At 41.7% G+C, this 12948-nt stretch overlaps 1 protein-coding gene across 1 annotated transcript; it reads right to left on the bottom strand.

Annotated features, from left to right (window-relative positions):
- Positions 1–1052: 1052 nt before the first annotated feature.
- On the bottom strand, positions 1053–9263 carry LOC128715393 (GTP cyclohydrolase 1). Its single transcript, XM_053810286.1, has 5 exons — positions 8816–9263; positions 6230–6439; positions 1470–1635; positions 1268–1384; positions 1053–1200 (listed from the first exon to the last, which is right to left on the bottom strand). Exons 1-5 carry the CDS (start codon positions 9261–9263, stop codon positions 1071–1073), a joined length of 1071 nt encoding a protein of 356 aa, XP_053666261.1. The 3' UTR covers positions 1053–1070.
- Between the last annotated feature and the right edge of the window lie 3685 nt (positions 9264–12948).

The following is a 12948-nucleotide window of genomic DNA, read 5'->3' as shown; positions in this document are numbered from 1 at the left end:
GTTTACATTTATTCACTTATTTATGCACGTATGGACATAACGGCTAGTATAACAACAATATTTGATAGGCTGTTCCCTTCGATTAAGGATGTCTTCTCTCCTATTTGCCATTACATATAACTTCCTTGCTCCGAATTTAAAGTACAGGACACAGTTTGCAGCACATTCCAGGGACCGGGTGTTAGGGCGCTATCAATATCATAGCGTGCTGTGTATATGAATTTTTGTAGCAATCGTTGTATATTAAGACCTTCCGAAAAGAACGTTTAACGTTTGGCGTTGTTTTTTCTCCTTCTCTTTACTTTCCTACGATTTCAAATCCAATCAACAGCAATCTTCCAAAGTATCAACAACAACAATAAAAGGTTGTCTCCTGTGCAGTGTATAAGATATATATTGGCGACTCGAGTGAATGGCGCTTGGTATTGTTTTATTCAAATCGATAACATTTGGACCCATTCGCGTGACAGTTACCAGTTTCAAAAATATTTATAAACATCCTAATACTAAAACAGTGTAAGGATAGCAATACACGATACGTTCACTCACATTTACAACGCTTTGCTTTTTATTTTATTGAATTTTATAACCGTTACGTTTATGTCTTACTTTGTGTTGATTAAAATGTATCGTATCGGCATCATGTTGCGTGGAAGCAACGGTGTAACCGTATCCTTCCCGCTGTGTGTAGAGAGCAACACTTTAATGGATGAGATTAGTTAAACTGCTACTTATTGTCCTTCTTCTCACGAAAGCATTGGACACAACAAGTGTGCACACACGAAGTATGCACACACATTTACACCAACAATGGATAAGATAATGGTATTTTAAAGTGGTTTTTGCCGTGTTTTAAAACATGCTCATTCCATTCCAAAACAAAAATAGCCTAAAATCTCCAAACTGGCAGCTAAAATCGAGTATATCGGTATGTTCCCTAAACGGATTCCCTAAACGAGTTGCACGAGGACGATCGTCCCCAATTCTTAATACTCCTTCCCGTTGCCGGATTCATCGATCACCGCCGGGATAGTACCGGTTCGGACCGGCGAACGATGCAGGATACGGACTCACTTGTTGTTGCAGAGCGTCAGGAACTCTTCGCGTGTTTTCGGATCGTCCCGGAAAACACCCAGCATGGTGGAGGTGACCGTTTTGCTGTTGATCTTCTGTACACCACGCATCACCATACACATGTGTCTGTGGAAAGCAAGATACAATATGTAAACATGTGGCCAGGAACAGACTAAACGTCACAAATACTTACACTCCTTCAATGATGACAGCAACGCCCGCCGGTTGTACGGCCTGGGTGACGGCGACGGCGATTTGCTTAGTCAACCGTTCCTGCACCTGCAGACGGCGTGAAAAGATTTCCACAATCCTGCAGCACACGACCATGGTGGAAGACACGCAATTGATTATCTTGAAAACTTGAGAATACTATGTTGTTGAAGTTCAACTCATACCTGGCCAGCTTGCTTAGTCCGAGAATCTTCTTGCAGGGCAAGTAACCGATCGAAACTTTACCGTAGAACGGTACCAGATGGTGTTCACACATGGAGAACATTTCGATGTCCTTCACCACGACCATTTCGTCGTGATCCTCGTCGAAAACGGCACCGTTCAAGGCCTCTGGAAATGATGAAGGAAGCAGATGTAGATATTAACACTAATAAGCAAGCATCTTATTCATTTACATGCCATTTTACGAATATTCGTTGAATACTATCTGATCAAGCGAGACACAATTATTTTCTAACGTCTTATGAAACGTCAGCTTGAGAGAACACATGCAATTGCATACTTTTGGGCGTGCTATAACAGATTTCTGTAATCGATGTGGTGCGATGATGCGAACGATCTGATGAACAAATTATTTTGTATGATTGGTAATCAGAAAACTGCCCAGAAAACTGATAAATGCTTCACATTTTATTTATTAAAAAAAACCTCAGAACGAATGCTAGTGGAGATGAAATAAAAAATATCATGATGTTTAGCGAAAGGATAATCGACAATCGACGTTCGTGTATTTCAAAGTAAATACATTTCCCTTTATCTGCTCTCTATCCATTCCGCGTGCAATCCAAACACTTCAAACAGGATCACCGAAAAAGGAAATATAAAGGCATTCCATTACAAGCGTACTCGTACTTGCATAGATGGCAAGCAAATAAAATGCTCCAAATCAAACAGTTCCCTTCTGCACAAACCAACGGCAACAAGAGAATCAGAAAACCTTTTCCCTCACGTTGGACAAGCAGGATAGTGGAATAAAAAGAATCTTCGTGCTTTTCACGCATTTTCGTTACATCTTCAAGCAACTCTTGCCTCATATCCGGTGCTGGAAGATTCAGTGGAAGAACACGAGGAAGAGTAAAAGAAAGGTGAAGCTGGAAAATATAGTCGACTGGTAGGAAAAATCATCCCGACACGGTCGATGTGTTAAGAGGCGTCCTAGCGAATGGCAACTGGCAAAACCACTCGTACCCGCATTCAGTTCCCTTATTTTCCATTTCATTCGGAGCAGGAAAACGCATCTTGAAAAGGTTTCGCAAGAGGGAAAAGTGGAACGTGAGCATAGAGAATGAATGGTGTGAAAGGGCTCAGCGCGCTTCACGGTTAGCAGTTCTCTGGCAGAAACCAGGAATGCTGCCTTCTTACTTCCTTGTGCTTTTTGGCGAGATCAGAAATGGGAATGTGTGTAACAAGTTCCTTCTAAGAGGGTGAAGGATATAAAGTAAGTAGAAATGGCAAGCACGGTTTGCAACACGTCCTGCTACGTGCTTATACCACTTTATCGTCAATTTCTCATCTGTACAATGCTGCAGAGGATGAAGAAACCTCATCAGCGTACAGAATGTAACGCGGAAATGTACTTAAGAAAAGGTTGAAGGTCTTTTTAGATGATTGCTGATTGATACAGTGTGTTATTCTTTTTAGTTGTTGTTTAGTTGAATCGATTTTTGTTTGTTTGTTGCAATTTACTGTTGAATAGAGTAAAATAAAATATTTGATGTGTATAACATTTTAAGTACTTCATTGAAAAAAACCCGAAAAACACATATGAACTAACACCGAATTAACCAAACAACGAAAAAGAAAGAAAACATCAAAATAAAATAAAAAACAATACGAAATAACAAATCAACAAGTAAATGGACATATAAGAAACAAGCAAAGAAATAATGAATAAAAACTAAAGGAAACAAATACGAAAATTAGTAAACAACTAAATTAAATTAACCGAAACAAGTAAAAAAAAAACACTAAACTCAGTGAAATACTAGTAAAAAAAAGAGATGCATATGTGAATTAAGAAAATAGTTCAACAGAAAATAATTAAAAATCAAACTAAAAACTAAGTGATGAATGTATGAAAAAAGTAAATCATTATTATCAGTTTTCAGTATCAGCCGACAAAATCGAGGAGCCAACTTGAAATAGATGTATTTTTAATATTTATTTGCTGTTAAATATAAAATTCGACAAAACCATTAGAAAAACCATAGGAAACCAAGGAAAATCAGTATGAAACAAGTTGAAACTACAATCCTTCCAGTAAAACTTCCATCGTTTCAACCATTCAAACATCGATTGCCCCAATCATGGACGTGATTAGATTAAAGGTACGTCCTTCAGCAAAATCTCTCCGTACACTACGTGTGCGGGCAGCACAAAGATTGCTCCCCCCGGAGCGCATTACTGCACTTTACACGACACTTCCACTGCGAAGCAAGTGGAAATTGGTCGTTTCTCATATTTACTCATACCCTTGCACCCCGGCAGAACTGCACTCCGATACCCTTCGGAGCCATTTCAGTTTGAAGCTGCAGTTGAGCATCGCTTGGAGCCATTGTCTTCCGCCGCCCGGTTGGACGTGTAGGTAAATATAGCTTCATAAATGTGAGTCCGGTCGGTTTCTAAAGGGAAATCACTGCCTTCATGTCCTGCCAGGCGTTATTAGACTGTACGAGCAGAAGTTGTACAGCTAGTTCATTCGCATTCGCAGCATGTCTCAGGAAGTGGGCAAGCGGCATTAAGCGGCGGGACAGAAAATCATACAGCGAGCAACAATAGTGCACATGGCGCAAGTAAACGTTTCTACAAAGAACAGGAACAAAAGCCGCCTTGTTCCCAACGGTTGTGAGGAAAACGAAGATTTAATTTCATTTGCACAAGCTTCTACCCGGCAACTCAGTGTACGTGTGTGCGAGTGAGTGGAGCAGATGCAATTCTGGCCACTTGGAACATGAAAGCTGCCGGGAGCATTGCAAATAGTGCACGGAGAAGCCGGCACCATCACCAAACTGTAGACCGAAGACAGTGGCGGATGAAGTTTTGGAGTTGGAAGTTTAAGTGAATAATAAATACGAAATGTTTAAGCGTTGTAGTCCCACCCAGGGAGAATGGCAACTGGATCACTGGCTTACGATCCTGTTTGGACGTCCAACGCAGAGACCACAGCCGTTTCATAACATTCATGGGGGTTGACTGCTAGTGGGAATAGTACTTCTTTGTATTGTTTTAGAAACTTTCATCAGCAGAACTTTTACAGCACAGATTAGGCGCTAGTCGCTAGTGCTAAAAGTGATTGTAAGGTTAAGCATGAATTTCCATTGTGGGTGTAAAATGGAACATTTCATCACAACAGCAGCTGTAAAAGGCTCATACTGTTTCTTAACTTACAACAAGGTGTCTAATGTTCGCTAATTCTAATGGCTGAGTTTTTCTCAAATTAACTGGTAAAGAAATGTATATAGAGCAAATTTAAGATAATAATGTTATTAAGATAATATAGTATTGTTTGTTATCATTAATATTATTATTTAAGATAATATTATTATGAGAAGTAATTTAAAATTCACTTTATATAAAATTAACTTGATTACGAAAATAAATTTACTTTAGTATGGTTTAGAACTCTAATTAATTTGAAGGAATTCTTTTTAATGTCAAAAGAACGGTGAACTACCTGGTTAAACAAATGAAAAAATTTGAAACATAATGTGTAATAATAAATACCAATCCAACAAGCAAGAATTTAAGAAAACAAACATTGTAACAGTCGTAAAGAAACATAAAAAATTAAGGCAAAATGAGAGTACCTAAGTTAAATTGAATATTGTTTTTTTTTAGCATTCGCAACTATTAAGCAGTATTATATAAATGTTTTAATATTTGTAACATGATTTTTTAATTGAATAATAATAAGGAATTATTTTACTAATTCTTTTGATTTAATTTCCGTAAAGTTTTTGAGCAAAAATAGAATAGCAATAATTATCAATTTCATTACACTGAACAACGTACGACAAAAATCAATATTTGCAATTCACTCTACCATCCTGACCTAATCAAGGTTGCTTCCAAGTAAAAGTTATGAGCCAACTACCGGAGTAAGGCAATATTTCGTCCGTTCATTAACAGGGAACCGAAACCCTGGCATCATCAATTTTATCGCTTTCAGTTGCTCCGCCAATGCAATCCGTTCTCTATCGCGTAATTGAGTTAAACGTCTTCAATGGACGGTGAAACGGATCACTCCGCACCGTGACCAGGGCAAGTGCGTAAGATAGCATCTACCCACCCGAAACCCAGTCCCGATCCCGATGCTCGGATCCGGAACGTCGATACGGTGTCAGTCTATTTGCCAACCTTTTCGGACTTCAAGGGCTTCCAGCTTTCGGCGTCGTTCGGTTCGGGCGTTTGTGGCCACGTTTGTTTGTCAAGTGGAAGGGCCGAAGGGTGGTGGCTGGAACGGGACAGTTTGCATGACGCAGCATGTCAACACTTTGATCCATTTCCGAGCAACAACAACAAAAAAAACATTAAGGATATACTCCAGGCGTGTAGCAGTGGGCCGAACTGCGGGCTTCAGATGATAAGCGAACCAAGCCGACAAGAAGACGAACGACCCGCATCATTTCGCTCCGGCTCGAGTCGTGTATCGTGTCTCCGTTTATTTGGCGAAGTGAAAGGAACCTCAACGGGGAAGGGATAGAAGGGTGGTTTTGTCAACTTGAAGCATTTTCCCTTCGTGTGATGGCGCTTTATGCTGTGGAGTGTTTCACGAAGGTTAATGTTGTACGCCATCATCAAACTCATTAAAGTGGCAAAAAATAAGCCATCCTCTCGAGCGTTGATGGGTTTTGGAAGCTCGCTTCGTCGATACACGCTCAAAGTGTTCAGGTGTGTGGTGTTTTGCGGTCCACGGGCCACTTACCTTCCAAGCTCTGGTCGTATCCCTTGGTGAAGAAGAGCATTGCCTTGGCGGCCCGTTCCGGGGTCTTCAGCAGTCCCTGACGTTCCGGATCTTCGCCCAGGCTCGACAGCAGCATCCGGTAGGACTTGGACATCAGCGGCAGCAGGTCCTCCCGGGTCGACGGTTTGTGGTCGAGTTCTAGATCATGGTGGAAGGTACATTTTTCGTGTCCTGAAACGAGTGAAAGACCGAAATGGTGCGCGTTAGCAATGAGATCGGTTCGGAAGTAAATGAAATTAGGCGCACAAAATCAAACTTGACATGCGAAAGCTCCACCGAATTACTGTTGGGGCCATGCTGGGACACTTCAAACATGGACAGCACAGTGCAATACACATATCCAACGGCTTGATTACATCTCCGACGACATTGTTCCAGGCGCTTGTTCAACCAGCCACCAGGATCGGACACAACAACACCTCCACTACATCTCCACTATTCAACTGCTCTTGAAGCTACCCAATATCCCTATCGGGGAACTGGTTTACATGGATAAATTATTCATTACAACAATCCAAGTCCTCCACAACCATACACACAGACAGGTTGCGTTTGACATCGTCATTTGCATCGTAATGGATGGTGGAAGGAATGGGTAAATTCCCGACCACGAAAGTAGGGAAATCCCCATCGGCACCGATGCAGTTCGGTCAGATGTGTGGCAGGGCTTTACACCTGGCCGAAACGTCAGCAAACAGCGAGGAGTTAATCGGGCAGTATTTGCATTCGTATTTGCATACTTTATGGCGCGCTGCACGTGCAGCGATGACTCACGGATGGTGATAATACGCTAGCCGGACGTTATAACTTTATGCATTACGATTAACATTATCATAATCGTTTGCTTAGCAGGTGTTAACAGGTGGGTGATTCGATTCGAAAGGCTACAAAACATCTTGCAAAAAATAAAATAAAATAAATAAATAAAAGTGGTATGAGTCTCACTCCTCAATGAAGCTCCCTATTGACGCAATAAAACTTCCAATTAAATCACTGCTTCGTAAAGTGCGGCTAACGTGTGATTAATGTGTCAAAACCCATTTTCATGCCTTCTTTGTGAAACAACATAAATATGGGAAGCGGTACGTAAACAACGTCGTCCTTATCTTCCGACCAGACGTTCAACAGGGCACGATTCACACGCTGGCGCTTGGATGGATGGAGCGTTGTCTGTTTGGGTTGGATTATCAGCTGCTAGTACGAATATTTGTGTTACCAAGCATTGAAGATTCACGAGCGATGACATGATTGCCCGGTAGGACAAGATAGAAACACGAAACGCGCGTTTGATGGGCTTGTGAAAGTGAAACATCAATAAAACCATGACGGCTTCAATGAACTCCCTTTTGTGGGGTGTTGCTTGTTTGTGATGGATTTTTTGTTGTTGGTCCCTTCTGTCCGATTAAGACGTCACCGGATGATGGAGCGCTTCAATGTTTGGTGGGTCTGGTGAGGGACGTTCAAATTATTGCATCAAATGTGATGGACAGTGTGGCTTCAATGTGGTCTAACATTAGCAACAATTCGCTGTGCACTCTTGGGAACTCTTGGTAAACAAAAACCATCTCGTAGCTCTGAACTAATTATTTAATATTTATTAATGTTCTACCACGAGAATAAATATAAAAAATTGTAAATTGTTAAGAATTTATTGCTCTAAAAGATTTCGATTTATAGAAATTATGTGCAACAGTCAAAAAGACTAATACGGGAGTGTTCCAGTTGTAAGCTCACCTGATTGATTAGGGATCGTTTTCAGCCCAAAACTTCCAAAGTAACAGCTTCCTGTTTACGGAAGTACTCAAGCCAGTTTCAAGGTTAAAAAAGACTTGTTATACAGTTATACAGCAGAGTTAAATCTCGACACTGGAAACCAGTCTCAAATTCGTCGTTCTCGCTGAGAACTTCACCTCTCACTGACCTTCGGCAAGCTTTTTGGTCTGGGCGAGATTAGAATGGATTAAAGTACAGCTACACCTTTGCAATCCATCCATCAACTGTTAAAGCTTCAAATGTGTCGGATTTTCTTCCCGAAAACCAAACAAAGAAATCATTTGTCAGACACGAATAATTGCTGCGATAGCTTGTTCTTGTTGCGTTGGATTGATTCTTGTCCAGGTGCTTGTTTAATCCCCTTGAAGGTTACTGATATTCCGTTGCTCTTGAAACATTCCATCGCAACGGCACAACGTTTGGAAGCAATAAAGTACAAAATAAAAAAACATGATAACCGAACCAAAAGTGACACGTAAAGTAATGCACCGAATGCATGCAACAGGTTGCATGAAGACCCCGTATCATACCGACGGCTTAACCGAAGGATACAAACGCACACACACACACACATGACCATGCACAGTAGTACATTTGACACAACCACTACAACGACAACAGCAACTAAAACAGAAATACCTAAAGCAACTTCACCGATCATTAAAACCGATTGGCCATGAACAAAAAAGTGTTACTGAAAAAAAGCTTGGTGAGTGTGTCGTTCCGCACAGAACTTCACGAACAGGGGCCACTGCCACACGCTCCCTCCTGTACCTGGCGTCATGATGGCCCTCGGAGTGCTGTTAAGCGGGGGTGCACTGCTGGCGTTAGTGGTGGCACCGTGGTCAGCCCCATTGCTTGCCTCACCTGACAAACTGGTCGTGCGGATCGGCGTCGGTCGGGCCCGATTAAGGCCACCGCTGATCGCCGTTACGCTGGTCGAGGTGGCGCCATTTTCACCACCGTTGTTATTGACCGCCTCGCCCGTATCGCCCGGCCCGTGCCCGTTCTCGTCCCCCTCGGTCATCTCACTCTCGGTGCGCCGGATACTGCTCGACCGACGCCGATTCGCGAACGGACCGTAACCGTTGTTAAGGCTCCCGGTCGACCCATTGCCGTTGGCCGCACCGAAGCTGATCGAGTTGGAGCGCGTCGGGAAGTTGGTATCGTCGATCTCCTGGTTCAGCTCGTCCGCATCGTCCGAAATCTCGAACTTGCTCATCGTGCCCGGTATGGACGGAGATCAACACGGTACGCCACAGCACACACGGGCACACCAGCAACGAAGCGTACGTAGACGGGACAGGGACATGCACCGGGCACGGGGTCGGTGGGAAATGGAAACCGAGCACTACAGAAGGATCACAAATGCACGCACTCACACACACAAAACGGAAGCAGGACGATGGCGCCTCGAGTCACTGACCAGCAGTGACGCACTGTGACGGAGAGGAAAAGGCGAAACGGAGCGTTTTAACAAAAAAACCCGAGAGACCCGATTGTGAACGCCGTCGGAACGCAACTAGTCGTGATTGGCGGCACTGTCGAAGCAACAGGCTCCCGCGCGCGCGAGATGAGAAGATGGTGAAAGGCACCGAAGTGCGTGAGGTGAGCAAGCTCACCAACCGATTGCCACGAGCCTGAAAGCTTTCCGTGAGAGGATTGAAGTGCCTACGGAAAGTGCCTTTGGGGGACGAGATTTTGAGAGGTTTAAACGCACTATAGTGTTTGGTCAATGAAGGTGTACAAAAACATAAAAGGATTTTTTTTTAATATTAAAATAATAATCATTTTGACATATAATAGTCGTAAACAAATTTAAGAGAATAAAGTACATTATACTATTTCATGCTGTTATTATGTAGACATTTAATAATTAGGGAGTTATTACATAAATACGTTACACTTTTTAAGCATTTAATACCAATCGCACTTTTAACCATAACGGCAGGAAGATATAAATAATTATAATAAGATTGTTTTAGTAGTAAACATATAAATGTTTCTTGAGTTATTTACAAACTCTTCCCTACGCTACTGCTAATGTGCCAGTTTGAAAGGTACGATTCGCTTAGTGCGAATCCTTTGCTCATTGTTTTTCGTCTCTCTTACCATTCCAGTTTACTCATTGTTGACAATCGCTCTCTCACGGAGTGAGATGAGGTGAGCAATGCGGCCAGTGGTTGGGGATTATTTATTTTTTGCTGTACGCTTGAACACCGTGAAGGAATTATTTACAGCAGTGATTTTACTTTGTACTACAACGAGCCAGCATTAAATAGAGGTGTTTTTGTTTTGTCTTCGCGGTAGATTGAAGCTTTTTGTGCGAGGGTTTGTAATTGTGCGAGATGAAGATCGAGGTGAAGAGAACTTAGTATGCTAAAAGTAGTATACAACCCGTTGCTATGGTGAGTTTGTTTTGATTAGCTAATTGACAGTTATCGCGCGGAAATTGTCCACAGTGCGCTTTCAATTAAGTGCTGATTTGCTTAATAATTTTATGAATAACAACTATGTTTGCTTTAAGTAATGTTTACTTAGGAGAAATTGACAATTTACTAGCACTAAGTACATCGTCTGTATCCTAAAACGGAAGTCTCTTAGAAGCAACAGGTTGACGTTGGAGTAAACTTCAGGAGCGCATATTTAATTATTCTTTTTTGTTCCCAAAACAACAACCTGTTGATATTCTTCCCAACGCAAACAAGAATTATTGCGCCTGTGTTTTGCTGCTCTTAGCTTGAGCTTTAAGGCACCGAATTGCTGAGCAGAACACTACAAACACTAGTACCCCTTATCGGCCTTACGGACCGGTTTTTGGAGCAAAAATGAAATCACAATTTCAAATCCCAAACCACGTGTTGTTGCGCTGTTGCTGAGGGTGTCTTGGGCGCCAACTGGAGGAATAATCAGCATTGTCGACTGTTATGTGTGTGGTTTTGAAGTATTGAACTACCTTCATCGGGGTAACCCTCACACCAACTGGACACGCGGCGTGGTGAGAGGGTGTGTAATCATTTTTAATCGCCTGTCGCTCGACTTAACACCCCACCACAACGGAGTCCACAACAACTTCCCCCTGTTTCCACACAGATAGTTTCTGAGTTTGTGTGTGTGTGTGTGCGCGCGCGTATGTGTCAGATCGATCGGAACAACTACGGTTTAGTGGTGGATGGAAAATGTGATGCTTTTACAGGTGTCATTATAAAATGGCGACCATTTGCAACTGTTTGGTAGGTGTTTTGTTGTTGCTGCTAGTAGTAGTTGTTTCGTTTACTGCAAGAGTCGTTTTCACTTGGATTTGATTGAGCAGCACAAGGGCATTAGTGCGCTAGAAGCTAGTGTGAAGACAGGAAGGAAGCAAAACAAAAAAAAACCTCTCGGACGGAGGAGACACGGATGACTGAATGCTGTGACAGTAGTGCGAGTGGTACGGTTTCTTTAGATTTTCCAAATCCAAGGCTATTCAAGTGTGCTAAATGGTGATGGTTATGTGTGAGAAACAGGAACAAAACTTCACTTCTGCACATCAATGCTTTGCAGGAAAGCTCTACGCTACTTCACTCCTTATTCCCTATTTTTCCCCATTGTACTATAGTCCCCATCAGCACCCTGCTCTGTTGTGGGGGTTGGTTCGTAGAAATCAATAATGCTTTCAGAAAGGAGAGAGACAGAGAGAGAAAGAGAGAGGTTTCTGATTTTACGACTTGGGATTTGAGCAGCAATCTGATAAATTATTGTGATTTTTTCACCATCACCGGATACTCATCGCTGTCTCTCACCCGTGAGGATTTGTGAGATGAAAGCCAAATGTCTTCTGTAGGGATACAGAGACGTGGAGAACCTGTCAGCATCAGACATCTGTTGGGCATTACATACATCCTTGGAGTGTGGTATGTACCATCGGTGGACGATTAAAAGGATTTTCACAATAGAGTGATGTTAAGAGTTTATTCAGAATTGATCGATATACTGTTGGACAGTGAACATGTTGGCTGCCAAGCTTTTTTGAACGAAATTCTCCATCAGGTTCCAGGATTTGCTCTAAAGCGCCCTATCTCACGATGCGGTGCGATAAGTGTCCTGTTTTTTTTTAATAAATTGAAAAGATCTCCATCTCCACATATTCGCATAACTTTTTAGCTAAATCCTTAATTTAAACTGTTTTGCTGTCATCCACAAATGGGTGACATGGTCGTCAACATGTTAAGGGCAAAATATTTAAAATTAATAAAGTTCTTTGCGCAATACTCCAGCAACATCCGTGTTTTTGTATTAAACGTTGATCAAGTAATTCGACTAATATTATATACATATTAACACAATTCAATCTTAGATAAATCCCAACAATAATTAAATTGTGGAGCATTAAGCATGACATTTACAAATAAGATTAACCGAACCTACTTATTCAATTAACTGAAAATTGTAAACGTTTTGTATCTCGAGAGTGAAAGAGACTTTTTAAATGGAAAACAATTTTACGAGGACGTTTGAGATTAAGAGAGATAAATTGGATATTTTTGTGTTTTAACACGTAAAAAATATCTCTTTTGCTGGGTTGAAACTGTGGGCGAAATTATTATCCTCTGTCTTTTTTCTTGGCCAAAAAATCGTTCTGTTTTTATTGCTTCAGAAGTAGAAGAAGTAAGACCTCGTCTATTAAAAGAAAAATATATAGAATTGAATGTAACCTTTTCAAAGAATGTAATGCATGAGAAACTGCTTGAGAATTCAACGAGGCAAAGGGTCCGAACTAGAAACACCGAATACCGGGGAATGGTTTTTGTAGGGAATTCCCGCCCTTTGCCATCGGTGCTTTGTCACGCAAATTTTCGCACTACTAGGTGTGAAATTCAAACCAATCCGGGGATTTTCTGCGTATGCTCCAATGCATCACTCACGCT

Source organism: Anopheles marshallii, chromosome 3 (assembly GCF_943734725.1).
Source record: "Anopheles marshallii chromosome 3, idAnoMarsDA_429_01, whole genome shotgun sequence".
Classification (NCBI taxonomy): Eukaryota; Metazoa; Arthropoda; class Insecta; order Diptera; family Culicidae; genus Anopheles; species Anopheles marshallii.
This window is presented reverse-complemented; position numbering and strand designations above follow the sequence as displayed.